The 14,606-nt window shown below is 40.2% G+C and overlaps 1 protein-coding gene across 1 annotated transcript in view; it reads right to left on the minus strand.

Annotated features, from left to right (window-relative positions):
- Nucleotides 1–14,606, minus strand: part of sec31a (SEC31 homolog A, COPII coat complex component) — an 89,606-nt gene that overhangs the window by 38,220 nt on the left and 36,780 nt on the right. Inside the window, exons 10-14 of the mRNA XM_048603609.1 lie at nucleotides 14,235–14,387; nucleotides 12,170–12,397; nucleotides 10,174–10,248; nucleotides 9,906–9,975; nucleotides 7,719–7,823 (exon numbers count right to left, since the gene is read on the minus strand). Coding sequence (XP_048459566.1) covers nucleotides 7,719–7,823; nucleotides 9,906–9,975; nucleotides 10,174–10,248; nucleotides 12,170–12,397; nucleotides 14,235–14,387 — 631 coding nt within the window. The remainder of the gene's footprint in view (nucleotides 1–7,718; nucleotides 7,824–9,905; nucleotides 9,976–10,173; nucleotides 10,249–12,169; nucleotides 12,398–14,234; nucleotides 14,388–14,606) is intronic.

Raw genomic sequence — 14,606 nt, forward strand, 5'->3', positions numbered from 1 at the left:
TCTGAAGAAGGGTCCAGACCCGAAACGTCAGCTTTCCTGCTCCTCTGATGCTGCCTGGCCTGCTGCGTTCATCCAGCTCCACACCTTACTATTTAAATGGTGATAGATTAGGACGCTGCTCACCAAAAACAAGCATGCAGATGCAGAAACGGTTCGGAAGGCAAACGGTATATTGCCTTCATTGCAATAGTGTTGAGGACAGGTGCAAGGAAGTCTTATTGCAGCTTTACAGGGCCTTGTGAGACCACACCTGGACTACTGTCTGCAGTTTTGACCTTCTTACACAGGACAGCATGCAGTAAAGGTTCACCAGACTGATTATGACAAAACAACAGGTTAACTGGGCTAATATGCAATAAGATTCAGAAGAATGAAAGGGAATCTCATTGAAACATATCTGACTGGGTTGGACAGACAGGATGCAAGGACGATGCATCTCCTGGTCATTGGGTCCAAGATAAGGGTTTACGGTCTTGGAGTATGCAGTAGGCCATTTTGAAGTGAGATGAGGAGAAATTCTTGAGGCGAATAAAATGAACTCCAAACCAAAAGCACTTTTGGATATAAGCAATGTAAATTATTAAAACCTTATCTTAAAAGAAAATTAAACTATCACAAATATTATGTTAACATTGACTAATTTTTCATTATTCGGTTTGAATCGTTATATTTCAGTTAGACAGTGAGTGATGACATTATTGGGGCATTGGTTTTACAGAGATTAGGGTTCAACTGCAAAAAAGCTTAACTATCAATAATGCAGGTACGACCATGAAGCATAGGTGTATTGATTATCAACAATCTGTTACCTCAAGTCAGTAGGTTCTGTAACTCTTCCAAGCCAGTATTCTCAAAATCAATAATTTGTCAATAATATTTTTTAAAAAGATACAACAAAGCCAAAAATTCAATTTCTCTACCCAATTTTTAAAAACAGGGTTTTAATAGCGAGGCTCCCTTTTCAGCCTGTACTGTCACTTCTGTTGCTCATTATAGTCAATATTTATTGAAATGCGAGGGCTCACTTCAGAATTGGATAATACAAAAGTGCACAGTTGCAGCTAAATATTGCACACATACAAACACACAGATCAAACATCATACTCATATTGCAGTTTTTAAATCAGCAGTGGGACAAAGGATTCTCTTTTTATTGATGTCATAAGTAAAACGAATTGGCAAACAGTGGATTAAAACATATTAGCCAACAAAAACTTCACTAAAATCACTGAAGCATCAACTGAAACTGGTATCCAATAGCAGTTAAAAGAATATAAAGTTTTGCTACACAGTTCTCACAAAGGCGGCTCAGAGTTGCAACTAAAATCTGAACTGGCCTTTGCGGTCAGATTAGGTGCCTGTGCCATTCAACCGACACGCACAAGAATGAGGAGGGGCAAAGTGCCAAAACCACACCAATTTAAGTCTTACATCAAATGGTTAATCTGGTCCACACTATCAGGAGCAGCAGCGAGTACAGACAAACTATGTAATAGACAGGAAAGAAAAGAGAATTCGACAATGAAATTTATATCTAAATTATCTGCACTAGAAGATGTGAAAAGACTTTAGAAATGTCCAAAGTTACAACTTAACAGGCATCGACCATATATTACACAAAATAATTATTTGTTCTTTATAATGAATTTAAAAGATTAATACTGAGGATTGGAACATTTCAATTTTGGCTTGCAACATCGACTCGTACATCTTGAATTACCAGTTTCAATTCAGCAGAATAAAACTCTGTCTGCTCTGTTCCTCAATCCAACCTCAGAAGACTTTACTAATCTGACCCCTGTCCATTTTCTACACCATCTATGCATCATCTCTTAGAATGAAACAGTTGCAGATAAAGGACAACCTGATTGCTGCAAACCTGTGCTCATCTGGAATTAGATTGAGATTGCTGAAACTCATTTCACATAGAACCTTTCCAGCCAGCAAGAACAGACTTTGAACCACAGAAACAGCAGTTGCTATTCCACTGTTCATTAAGATCATGGCTGATCTGTAGCTCACTTCCATTTAGTTCAATTTAAACTCATGACACAAAGTTAAAAGGGTACCGTATAATGTACCGACACAAATTTTAACCTTTAAAAGAGAAACTTGGGATTTTGAATATAAAAAAATCTAAGCAAAGTCATCTTGTGGAATAATATATACCCCATGATTTGTACAACTGGTAAATTCAACACAAATTAACAAGTCAGACTCAGTCAGATTTTCAAGCTAAACGGCAATCACGTAATTAGTACAATAAAAATGAATGATTATTTCACAAATGTAGGTAACAATCTAGAATGATAGAAAGCTGTGATTAGAGAAACTGGGGCAAGGTGGTTAGGAAAAATAGGATAGAGGTGTATAAAATTAGATGATGTTTTCATAAGATAATTAGGGGAAAAAGATACCAGTATTTGTTTTGTTCAGTTAGTTTGTAATGAATGTTTACGACCGATAACGAAAAAGGGTAAGATTAGAAGCGGAAGTCTCTTCCAACCAACAGAATCCAACAGCTTTTAAAGGAAAAATAGATAAACATATGCGGAAGAAGAATTTAAAAGGAGTGGGGAAAGGGTAGTGGACTGAGAGTAAGTGGACAGCTCTTTCGAAGAGTTAGCACACACATGGCAGGGTGAACAAATTTTTCCAGTGCTGGAAAATTCTTTTAAATGTGGCATTAATTAACTGCTGAAACCAAGCTGCTACTGAGGTGCAATATATATGTCTCTTTACTACTGGAAATAATTAGAAAATGCCATTATATCTTCAACACCGGAGAATAGAGGAAACCAACTTCACTTTTTAAAAGGTCCAAACAACAGACTCAACAATTTGAGACAACAAGGTGTAGAGCTGGATGAACACAGCAGGCCAAGCAGCATCACAGGAGCAGAAAGGCTGACGTTTCAGGCCTAGACCCTTCATCAGAGTCGACAATTTGTTTGATAGACATAGATCTTTGATAAATGTGTGCTATGGCTCAGCTGAGTCAAATGTTTCTGGATTCAAGTCCCACTTCAGGATTTCAGCACAAAATCGAGCTGAGAAGGTCCAATGGGTTTGAGCATGAAAGCAATAACATCAAGGAAGACAAATTTACAGTTGAACCATGTGCAGTTTTGCTCTGAAAAGTGCAACTGTAGAGCAGTTATCTCAAAAAAAGCTCCTTCCAAGAACTGAGACATCTCAAAGTTTTCAGCAGCACTCCCTGCTGGCTATTTGGAGAAACGACTAGAACAAGTAAAAGAGGTAGTTTCATGGAGAGAAAGATGGGCAAATGGACAGGATATTACTGCTACTTGGTTAATCAACTGTGTTTCTAATAGATACACTTTACCATGTGCTGCTGATTGCTCAATGTTACGATCAATGAATCAAACACAAAGGTCAGTTTTGACACTGACTTGCTATGCAATGTGTCCTTGCCTGAAATTTGTCTTATCAATTTGGAAGACTTCTGCTTATCCAACAGAATTTTAGCATCACTGGATCAAATTTATGACCTTCCACCAATATGTCCCAAGTCAACATCATTCCAATGGCAAAGTTCCTATTTCAAACAAAAAAAAAGGTGCTGCTCTGGGATTGCCACTGTTACTTATTGTCACCAAGATCTTTATGGGAGACTTTGGAAAAGCAACATTTCAACTGGCAAGTGGGAGGCTTTCAAAAGTGAAATAATGAAAGTTCAGAGGCGGTATATTTCTGCTAGAGTGAAGGGTAAGACTGGTAGGAGTAGGGAACAATGGATGAATAAGCATATTGAGATTCTGGTCAAAAATAAGAAGGAGGCATATGTCAGTCCAGACAACTGCGATCAAGCGAATCTCTTGAAGAGTATGAAGGGGAGTAGGTGCATTCTTAAGAGGGAAATCAGGAGGGCAGAAAGGGAATATGAGATAGCTTTGGCAGGTAAGGTTAAGGATAATCCAAAGAAATTCTACAAGTTTATTAAGGGCAAAAAAGCAACTAGGGAGAGAATAGGGCCCGTTAAAGATAAATGAGGTCATCTTTGTGCACAACCATTGAAGATGGGAGAGATACCAAACGAATATTTCACTTCCGTATTTATATGGAGAAAGAATTGGAAGCTACGGAACTGAGAAAAGTAAATATTGATGTCTTGGAAACAGACTACATTACCTAAGAGATGCTGGAGGTCTGAAAAAAGCATAAAGGTAGATAAATCTCTGGGACCTGATCAAGTGTATCCTAGGACATTGTGATAAGCTAGGGAAGAGATTGCAGGGCCTCAGTAGTGATATTTGTATAATCGACAGGCACAGGCTAAGTGCCAGAAGGCTGGAGGTGGCTAATGTTGTGCCTCTGTTTCAGAAAGGCTGCAAAGAGAAGCCTGGGAACTATAGACCAGTGAGTCAGACATCAGCAGAGGGTAAGTTGTTGGAAGGGATTCTGAGAGACAGGATTTATATGCATTTGGAGAGGCAAGGACTGATTAGGGATAGTCAGCATGGCTTTGTGTGTGAGATATCATGTCTCACAAACTTTTTGAGAATGTGACCAAGAAGATAGATGAGGGCAGATCAGCAGGTGTTGTCTACATGGACTTTTGCAAGCCCTTAGACAAGGTTCTGCAATGGCAGACTGGTAAGTAAAGTTAGATCACATGGAATTCAGGGAGAGCCTGCCAATTGGATACAAAACCGGCTTGATGATAGGTGACTGAGGGTGGTGGTGGAGGGTTGTTTTATAGAATGGAGGCCAGTGACCAACGATGTTCCACAGGGATCAGTGCTGGGTCCACTGCTGTTTGTTATTTACATATTCAATTTGGATGAGAATATAGGAAGCATGCTTAGTAAATTTGTGGAATTTGGTGGCATAGTAGACAGTGAGGAAGGTTTCTAACTTTACAAAGGGATCTTCATCAATTGGGCCAATGGGCCAGGAGTGGCAGATGGCATTTAATTGAGATAAACACGAAGTGTTGCATTTTGATAAGACGAACAAGGGCAAGTCTTACACAATAAGTGGTAAGTCCTTGGGGGGCGTTGTAGAACAGAGAGAACTAGGGGTGCAGGTGCATAGTTCATTGAATGTTTGTCATAGGTAGACAGAGTGGTAAAGAAGATGATTAGCATGCTTGCCTTCATTGCTCAGACATTGAGTTTAAGATTGGGGGTATGTTGCGGTTTTACAGGATGTTGGTGAGGCCACTTTTGGAGTACTGTGTACAGTTCTGGTCGCCCTGCTACAGGAAGGATATTATTAAATAGAGAGGGTGCAGAAAAGATTTACCAGGATGTTACTTGGACTGGAGAGTTTGAGTTACAAGGAGAAGCTGGATAAGCTGGGAATTTTTCCACTGGAACGTAGGAGGTTGAGGGGTGACCTTATAGAGGTTTATAAATTGGTGAGGGGCATAGAGAGGGTGATTAGCAAAGGTCTTTTCCCTCGGGTTGGGGAGTTCAAAACTAGAGGGCATAATTTTTAAGATGAGATGAGAAAGATTTAAAAGGGACCTGAAGGGCACCTTTTTCACACAGAGTGTGGTTCATATGTGGAATGAACTGCCAGAGGAAGTGGTAAAAGCAGATACAGTTACAACATTGAAAAGACATCTGAACAGATACACGAATAGGAAATGTTCAGAAGGACATGGGCTAAATGCAAGCAAATTGGAAAACTTGGTCAACATGGACGAGTTGGACTGAAGGGTCTGTTTCAGTGCTGTATGATTCTATGATTCAATTGGCTAGTCTTGAAGTGAAGTCCCCAACCTTGAAATGTCTATGGCGTTTTCATTATATGGTAACACGATAGGAGACAACTTCATAGTTTCTGACAATACCTGAACAATCAATTTTCAAATATTAATTTTGCCATGGCAACAGAACAGCAATTATACACGCTAGTTCTTCATGTTCTCATCAGCAAACCTCAATGACACACAGTTACATCAAGTCTGCAGTAAGTCTACTCATACTGACAGACGGGTGAACTGATATTTCTAATCATCCCTTCACACTCCAACCAGTTTATAGCATTATCATTGGAAGAGACTACTCCATCACTAAAAGACCTATGACAAGAACTTCACCATATTAAGCCTACATTTCAACTCAATGACTTCCCTTCATTCGAACTTGCAAAATAGGAGCAGAAGTGGAACCCCCTTCAAATCTGCTCCTCAATTCAATAACATGATGGCTGACTTACTCGTGTTTCAAATTCAGCATTGCCATGTACCCACAGTAGCCTTTTATTCCCTTGCCTAACAAAAATCTAGCTAACTCTGCCTTAAAACCAATTAATAACCCTGCCTCCACTGCCTGAGTCAGAGTTTCAAAGTTGCACAACACTCAAAAATGTCCTTCTCAACTGCATCCTAGAAAGAGTGACCCCTAATTTTAAACATTGCCCCAGAGTTCAGGACTATCCACAAGAGGAAACATCCTTTCTACGTCCCCATGTCATGACTATTCAGGATTTTAGAAACAAAAAATTGGAGCAGAAGTCAGTCTTCGGTCCTTTGAGCCTGTGACACCATTCCATATGATCATGGCTGATCATCCAACTCAGTACCCCGATCGCCGTTTCTCCTCATACCCTTCAATCCCTTTAGACCTAAGAACTATATTTAACTCCTTGAAAACATGCAATGTTTCGGCCTCAACTGCTTTCTGTGGCAGAGAATTCCAAACGCTCACCACTCTCGGGATGAAGAAATTTCTCCTTATCTTAAAACTAAATGGCCTACTCCATATTCTTATACTTTGATCCCGGTTATGAACTCCCTGGTCACTGGGAACACTCTTCCTGCATTTACCCTTTCTAGTCAGATTAGAATTTTATAGGTTTCTTTGAGATCCTCCTTCATTCTTATAAAAAATCCAGTGAATGTAGTCCTAACAGATCCAGTCTGTCTCCAATGTCAGTTCTGCCATCCCTGGGATCAGTCAGGTAAACCTAACCCCACAACACACATTAGCCTAGTTGACCTCTACATCTCTCCCTTCTTGCATACAGGAGTTATTTTTGCTATTTGCCAATCTGATGCAACTTTCCCCAAGTCATTTTGAAATTCTGGAAAATTAGCACGAACACACCTATTGCCTCATTAGTAACCTTTTTTTAAGACCTTTCAACCAAGTCCATCTGAACCTAGAGACTTGTCATTTTCTTACTCCTGCTTCTCTCATGATTTCTTGCAGTTCCTCTCCCCATTCCATCTCCTGATTTACAGATATTATTGGAATGTTTTTGCATGCTCCATAGTGAAGACAGAAGCAAAATATTTGTTCATTTTGTCCATCGTTTCCTCAATATCTTCTATTAACTCCCTATTCTCATTTTCTAGGAAGACCAATACTCAATTTATTTACACTTTTTTTTTAAATACCTATAGAAACTCTCATCTGTCTTTATGTTTCTAGCTAGCTTCCCCTCACTCTAATTACTTCATCCTGTTTAACCTTTCAATCATTTTTTATGTTTTCAATCACCTGATCTTCCATTCATTGTTGCACAATTATATGGTTATTCCTTAAGCCTGATGCTATCCCTAACTTTAGATTTGTGCCCTCCCTTTAGATTTGTTTTTTCTTTATATTGGAAAATAATTAGAGTATTCTGAAATGTCTGCCACTGTGTCTCTATTGATCTATCCCATAGCCTAGTATGCAAGCTCACTTGACCTAGCTCAGCTGTCATGTCCACACAGTTGCCCTTATTTAGATTTAAAATACCAGTCCTAGACTCAATCTTCTCCCTTTCAAACTGGATGTCAAATTCAGTCATATAATGGTTGTTGCTATCAACAGGTTCCTTTGCTCTGAGGTCATTAGTTAAGCCTGTCTCATAACATAATACAAAACAAATACAATCTGCTTAGTATTTTTTGGAGTGGCATGCTTTGGGACCATCTCAAAAGCATTCTAAGAACTCCTTATCCAGCTACTATTGCCAATATGATTTCTTCAGTTTATAAGTAGATAAATTCACCATGATTATACCAGTTTAGCACACCCACTTACTCTACAACAACTGCTTCCATAAGACAAGAGTCAGCCTCCTTTTGGTCCTTTCCAGCTCTCAGATTGCAACATAAATGTTCAAGTTACTGTTGCTATAAATTCAAACATCATCTGAGAAGCTCCACGGCATTCTTCACATGCATAAAGATAAGCATCTGAAACTAAATCAGGAATTTACAGCATATCATGTAGTTGCAGACTTGTAAAACAGGCCACAGCCTACAAAGGAAATTCAAAGAGCATTGAACCTACTTGAAACAGTGAATAGAACCAGTTAGCAATTGTGAAACATAATCAAGTTAGTAACCATCATGTTCAAAGCTCCAACTCCAAAACTATCTTATCCATCAATAATGGTACACAAGACATGTCGGAGATAGTTGAACTTCACCAACACCACACCATTCCCATCACCGAGAAACATAATGCCATCGATTTTGTACAGTCAACCAATCAGCAGCAAGAATGTTAACATAATGTGATCTATTTCAAACATTACAGTCTCACTAATCAACAGCAAGACCATACCATCCACTACGTCTAACCATCTCTTTTACTTGTTCATGTTATTTCTCCAGACTACCAGCAGAGAGCATCGAAGTGTATCAGTTCTTTCAACAAACTTTTTCAAGGCAACAATGCTCTTTTCACAGCAAAATTTTACATGATAGAAGCATAAATATGCCTTCCTCAAAATCTAAGTTGACACACCCATACAATACTGAGGTAATGCTGCATTGTTGGAGATGTGCTATTTCGGAACAGGTATTAATAAGAGGTCCTGTATGCCCTCACGGATGAGCATAAAAGTGCCATGGCACTAGTGTGAAGAATAGCTGGCCAGGTATCTCCAAAAGCTGGACCAACACTGACAGCATGGAGACTCAGTCATTAGCACTGCTGCCTCACAGCACCAGGCACCCAGGTTCGATTCCACCCTGGGGTGACCGTCTGTGTGGAGTTTGCACATTCTCCCTGTGTCTGTGTGGGTTTCCTCCAGGTGCTCTGCTTTTCTCCCACTAACCAAAGGTGTGCAGTTTAGGTGGGTTGGCCATGCTAAATTCCCATAGTGTGCAGGCTAGGTGGATTAGCCATGGGAAATCCAGGGTACGGGGTGGTGGGTCTGGGTGGGATGCTCCTTGGAGGGTCAGTATGGACACAACAAGCTGAATGGCCTGCTTCCACGCTGTAGGAATTCTATGAATATCACAAAAACAGACTGTCTCACCTTTATCCTATTGCTGTTTGCAGGACCCTGCTTTGCACACATTGACTGCCACATTTTCTTATGTTATGATAGTGAGGACACTTCAAAAAGTATTTCATTAAATTCCATTAAAACACTTGGAGACTTCCATTGACCATAAAAGGCACTGCAAATGTTTCGAATGCTTTGCCACAAATGATGATTGATCCACAAATGAAGAAACCATTAAGAAGAATACCTACAGTGTGGAAACAGGCCATTTGGCCCAACACGTCCACACCAACCCTCCGAAGAGCATCCCACCCAGACCCTATCCCTGTAACCCTGCATTTCCCATGGTTAACACACCTAATCTACACATCCCTGAACATTATGGGTAATTTAGCACAGTCAATTCAACGCATTTTGCACATCTTTGGATTGTTCAAACAGCTAAAGATATAGGGCATCAGAAAAACAGAAGAGAGATTAATTCTGATTTTTTAAATATTTTCTTGCAGAGTTGGACCCAGACAGTGACAAAGTGACATTCTTCTGTATAGTAAATTCGAATCATAAAAACAAAATGACAGATAGTATCTCTAGGTTACTTATACATAATAAATAACTAGAAGCATTTGTGTAAAGAAGGACAATATTTTTTTCAATTTCACAATCTGAGACGACAGAGGCCTGTGTTTCATTTTACTTGCTTTTTATTGTTTTTACCTTATATGATGGAAGTCCAATCTTGTCTCCTCCACTTTGTAATGCTGTTGCAATCTAAGGTAGAAATGCAGAAATGTTCAAAAGTGTCCTGGGCCCATGAAAATATAGTTTCAGTTAAATTCTGAATTGTCCACCCTCCCAAGTACATGTTATCAAATAATTATTCCAACAGATCACATGGACAAAATGAATAAATTGCAGCTTCTTTCTTTTTAGCACTCAGAAGGTGACACCAGGTAATTATCTTCCTACCTTCTCTGCAAGCTCTTGTTGTTTGTATCCCAAAAGCTCCAAGTATTTACTGCGATGATCCTTCTCAAAGTTTACCTGTAAGACAGTTAAATCAGTGGAACGGCACTCACTGTATGATTTACCAGCTGGGCTGACCAAAGCAGTCGTGCTGAATTATATTTTCCACACCTCCCGAAAGTTTAGTAACAGAGGCCAAATAGAATGGCCACAAAATATTGAGAATCTAAATGGAAAATGATGGAAATGCACTGTTCAGAGTGCAAATCAGAGAGCGAGAGAAACACACACACACAGACACGAGAGACAGAGAGCACATGTGGGCATCCAAGCTCTCATTAAAGCTTTACATCAATTGTATTAACTTCTGAAGCATTGTTACTGTAATCAAAGAGAGAGATTCTGATTGGGAACCCTAATGTAAGATGCTGGGTACCAGAGTAACAAGCCTGTTCAGGAGATACTCTGTCTGCTGCCACCAGCTGCCCATTTACGCTGAGGTGACCACACCTCCCCTTGGCTGACAGTACAGAGGGAGGCTCCAACTTTTAAAGACTGGCTGTAAATTCTCAATGCCACCAATATCTTTTCATGCCTGAGTAAACTGGTTCACATAAAGCATTCCAACTGCAGTGTACTTGTTTCGCCTTGTTCTAAAGCTTGGCCAAGCACTTAGTTTTAATGTAGTTTTGGCAGCTATTTCTGACTAAATAAAACATCAGTTTCAATAAATAGATCTAAAAAACTGATATCTAAGTTACCTATTTATTCAGCTGGTCAATAAATGGCAAAGCCTGAAAAGTAGTAAGCTCAATTCTTGGTTTGTGCTGAATTAGGCAATCTCCAGGATACCTGTTGCAATGACCCATAGCACTCCTTTGTTAAGGAAGAGGTACAGATTCAAGGTTCCTGTCCTTCAATGCATTTATTCTAGTATTTATAACTGAGGCCGGGCGTATATGTGCATTAATCATTGAAGGTGACAGGGCAGGTTGAGAAAGCGATTGTACAGCATAAAAGACCTGTATTTTGTCACAGAGATGGTGGTGTTGTGGTAATATCATTGGACTAGTGAACCAGAGGTCCAGGCAAATGCTGTAGGGACATAGGTGTAATTGAAATTCAATTAATGAATTCTGGCATATAAAACTGGTTTCAATGATGGTGACATATATCCTCAGCTATTGCAAAATCCAATCTGGTTCACCAATATCCCTTTGGGAAGGAAGTCTGCCGTCCATACCTGGTCAGGCATATATCAGACTCCAGACCCACAGTAATGAGGCTGATTCTTAAAGTGACCTCTGAAATCACCAAGGGAGCCACTCAATTTAAGGGCAATTAGCGATGGGCAAGAAATGGGTCTTGCCAGCAACACCCATATCCTATGAAAGGATAAAGAGAAACTGAAGGCACAGGGTATAAAAGCAAGGACATTGGAATAAACGTGTCACTGATTCAGCCTCACCTGGGCAGCACCTTTCAGGCAGGGATATGAAAGCCTTACAGAGCATGCAGAAAAGATTCCAGGGATGAGGAACTTCCATTACCCTGGTAGATTAGTGAAGCCACTGTTCTTCTTGGTGAAGAGAAGATTATCAAATCGACTTAAATAAAGACATTCAAATCATAAGAAGTCTCAGCAGAGTAGGTCAGGAGAAATGTCCTGTTGGACTCAACCCAAGAGACCCTGAGTTAAGGTGACTGCTAAAAGAAGCAACAGTGACAGGAGGAAACATTTCCTACACAGTGAACAATTAGAATTTGGCATGCACTGTCTAAGAAGGTGACAGAGTTAGATTCAATCGAAGCCTTCAAAATAAAAATGAATTCTTACTTGAACAAAAACAATGCAGTCTATAAGGAAAGGACAAGGGAGTGGGACTAGGTGGGTTACTCTTGCAGAGTGGTATTGGTGTACCATTCCAAATGGCTTGCTTCTGTATCACAACTATTTATAAAAGCTATGAACTGTCCTAAATTAGTATTTTCTCCTCACCTTTAAAAACCCCCAAACATTCTTCTCAAAGTCGGTGTGGGCAGCATTAACTTTGGACTGACAGTACTCTACAAAGCCTCCTGAATGAATGGTTGACTGCAATTCATTGGAACGGTTCAGGAGTTCCGATTCTGTGACAACTTGACTGACGAACACTTGGAAAGGAGCTTCTTGCTGCTGCTGTGGTTGGGGCTTCGCATTTTGGAACGTGATCAGTTTTCCTCCAAACTTTGTTTTTTTTTTCAAATTCAATGGGAAACAAGTCATGCAACAGAAAAAGGAAACAAAAACAGTTCAAAATTATTTCAATTTACAGCAGTATGAAGATTATAGACATGACTTATTGATCTACTAAAACTAAATGCTAAAATTCTGGTAAATTATTAAAAATAAATCACTGCACCAACACCCAAGCATTCAAATACACCATGTCACAGTGATCGAAAGTGAGCAGTCAAGTTCAGGCAGGCTAAAAGAGAAGTGACTTATAACTTGAATATAACAGTGACATATAACTGCACCTTGAGAGAAAGTGCAATCAAGTAACTTCACTATTGCTGAACACTATAGGTGCACATGGTAGGAAAATTTGAGGTTCAAACAGAGATGTCAACTGGAAGAGCGGTGGATGTACCACAAATGCCTTCAGCCTTACTGGAAGGCAAATAGTATGCTGGCCTTTATTGCAAACCGATCTGAGTGCAGAGTTAGGAAAACATCTTGCTGCAATTGCAGAGAACCTTGGTGAAGCAGCACCTGGAGTAGTGTGTACAATTTTGGTCTCCTTATTCAAAGAAGGATATATCTGCCAGAGGAGGGTGCAAGAAAGATTCATCAGACTAATCCCTGGAATGGTGCAACTGAAGGAACTGGAGCCTTTTTTCCTCTAGAGTTCAGATGTGATTGCACTGAAGCATGTGAAATTGATGCCTTGATATATTTCTGATGATTAATGACATCGAGGGATCTGGGGACAGTGCAGCAAACTGGTGCTGAAAGAAATGATCAGCCATGATCTAGAATGATGGAGCAGGTGAGGGGCTAAATGGTCTACTCTTGCTCCTAGGTGCTTACATGGATTACAGAATACATCAGTGGGTAGGTACGTGTGTCTGTACGCACAGGTGTTTCTGCAACCAGAAGACACACAGTCTTAAAGTAAAAGCTAGGCTATTTAGGACTGAAATGACAAGGAATTCCTTCATTCAGAGAATGGTGAGTCTTTGGAGCTCTGCACTCCATAAGGCTGTGGAGGCTCAGTCATTGAGTATATTTAAGAATGACATCAATAGATTTCTAGATATTAAAGACATATGGAAATAGTGTAGGAAAATGGCTGATTATCTACCTCAATACCATGATCTAGTTGAATGGTGAAGGAGGTTCCATGAGCAGAATGGTCTTCTGCTCCTTCTTAGGGACTTGGTATTTAAATTTATCTGAGATTTATCCAGTTACATCTGTGCCAATTGTGCATAAGGATGGGGCACGAGCAGCCTCGTTGTAGCTGTTGCCACAGTCAAGTACCCTATCAACACTTATCATCTTAAATGTTGCTCAAGAGGAATGAGAATTTGGGGAAGAGATGCAGAGGTGGTGCTGCCATATGTATCACAGAATCATAGAACCCCAACAGTGTGGAAACAGGCCCTTTGGCCCAACAAGTCCACACCAACCCTCAGAACATCCCACCCAGACCCATCCCCCACCTATTCTACACATCCCTGAACACTACGGGCAATTTAACATGGCCAATCCACCTAGCCTGCACAACTTTGGACTGTGGGAGGAAACCGGAGCACCCGGAGGAAACCCATGCAGACACAGGGAGAATGTGCAAACTCCACACAGACAGTCGCCTGAGGGTGGAATCGAACCTGGGTCCCTGGCACTGTGAGGCAACAGTACTAACCACTGAGCCACCATAGATTTATATTCTAAATAAGAGATCACCTTCTGAGGAGATTTCGGTGGGGGGCGCAGGTTAGGTAAAAGCAAAAAATAAATAATTTAGAAAACTTCAAGTCTACTTTTAACTCTAGATCACAACGATTCCAAAACTTACAGCAAATGTAGCTCCTACAGGGCGACGAATCCACTTGGGTGGCTTCTTCAGAGGCAGCACGGCATTTGGTTGTGGTATGGACTGAGGAAGTTGCAATGGAGGAAGGGTTTGTCCAGTACCAAATGGATCCAAATTCCCAAAAGAAGAGGAAATCTGTATCCAAAAAAGTACAGCATTTGTAGATAATAAATGACAGCTTCACAGAATTGTTATGGCACAGATAGGGGCTGTTCAGCCCTTTGGGCCTGCACCAGACACAGCCTATAAAGTACAGGCAACACTTAGTGGCCAAGAGACATCACATCAGAATTCTGATCTGAGTTTGCATTAAGATCATTGCTGAAAACAGCAAATGTTATTTGATTTGTCATG

Source organism: Rhincodon typus, chromosome 1, assembly GCF_021869965.1.
Source record: "Rhincodon typus isolate 14 chromosome 1, sRhiTyp1.1, whole genome shotgun sequence".
Classification (NCBI taxonomy): domain Eukaryota; kingdom Metazoa; phylum Chordata; class Chondrichthyes; order Orectolobiformes; family Rhincodontidae; genus Rhincodon; species Rhincodon typus.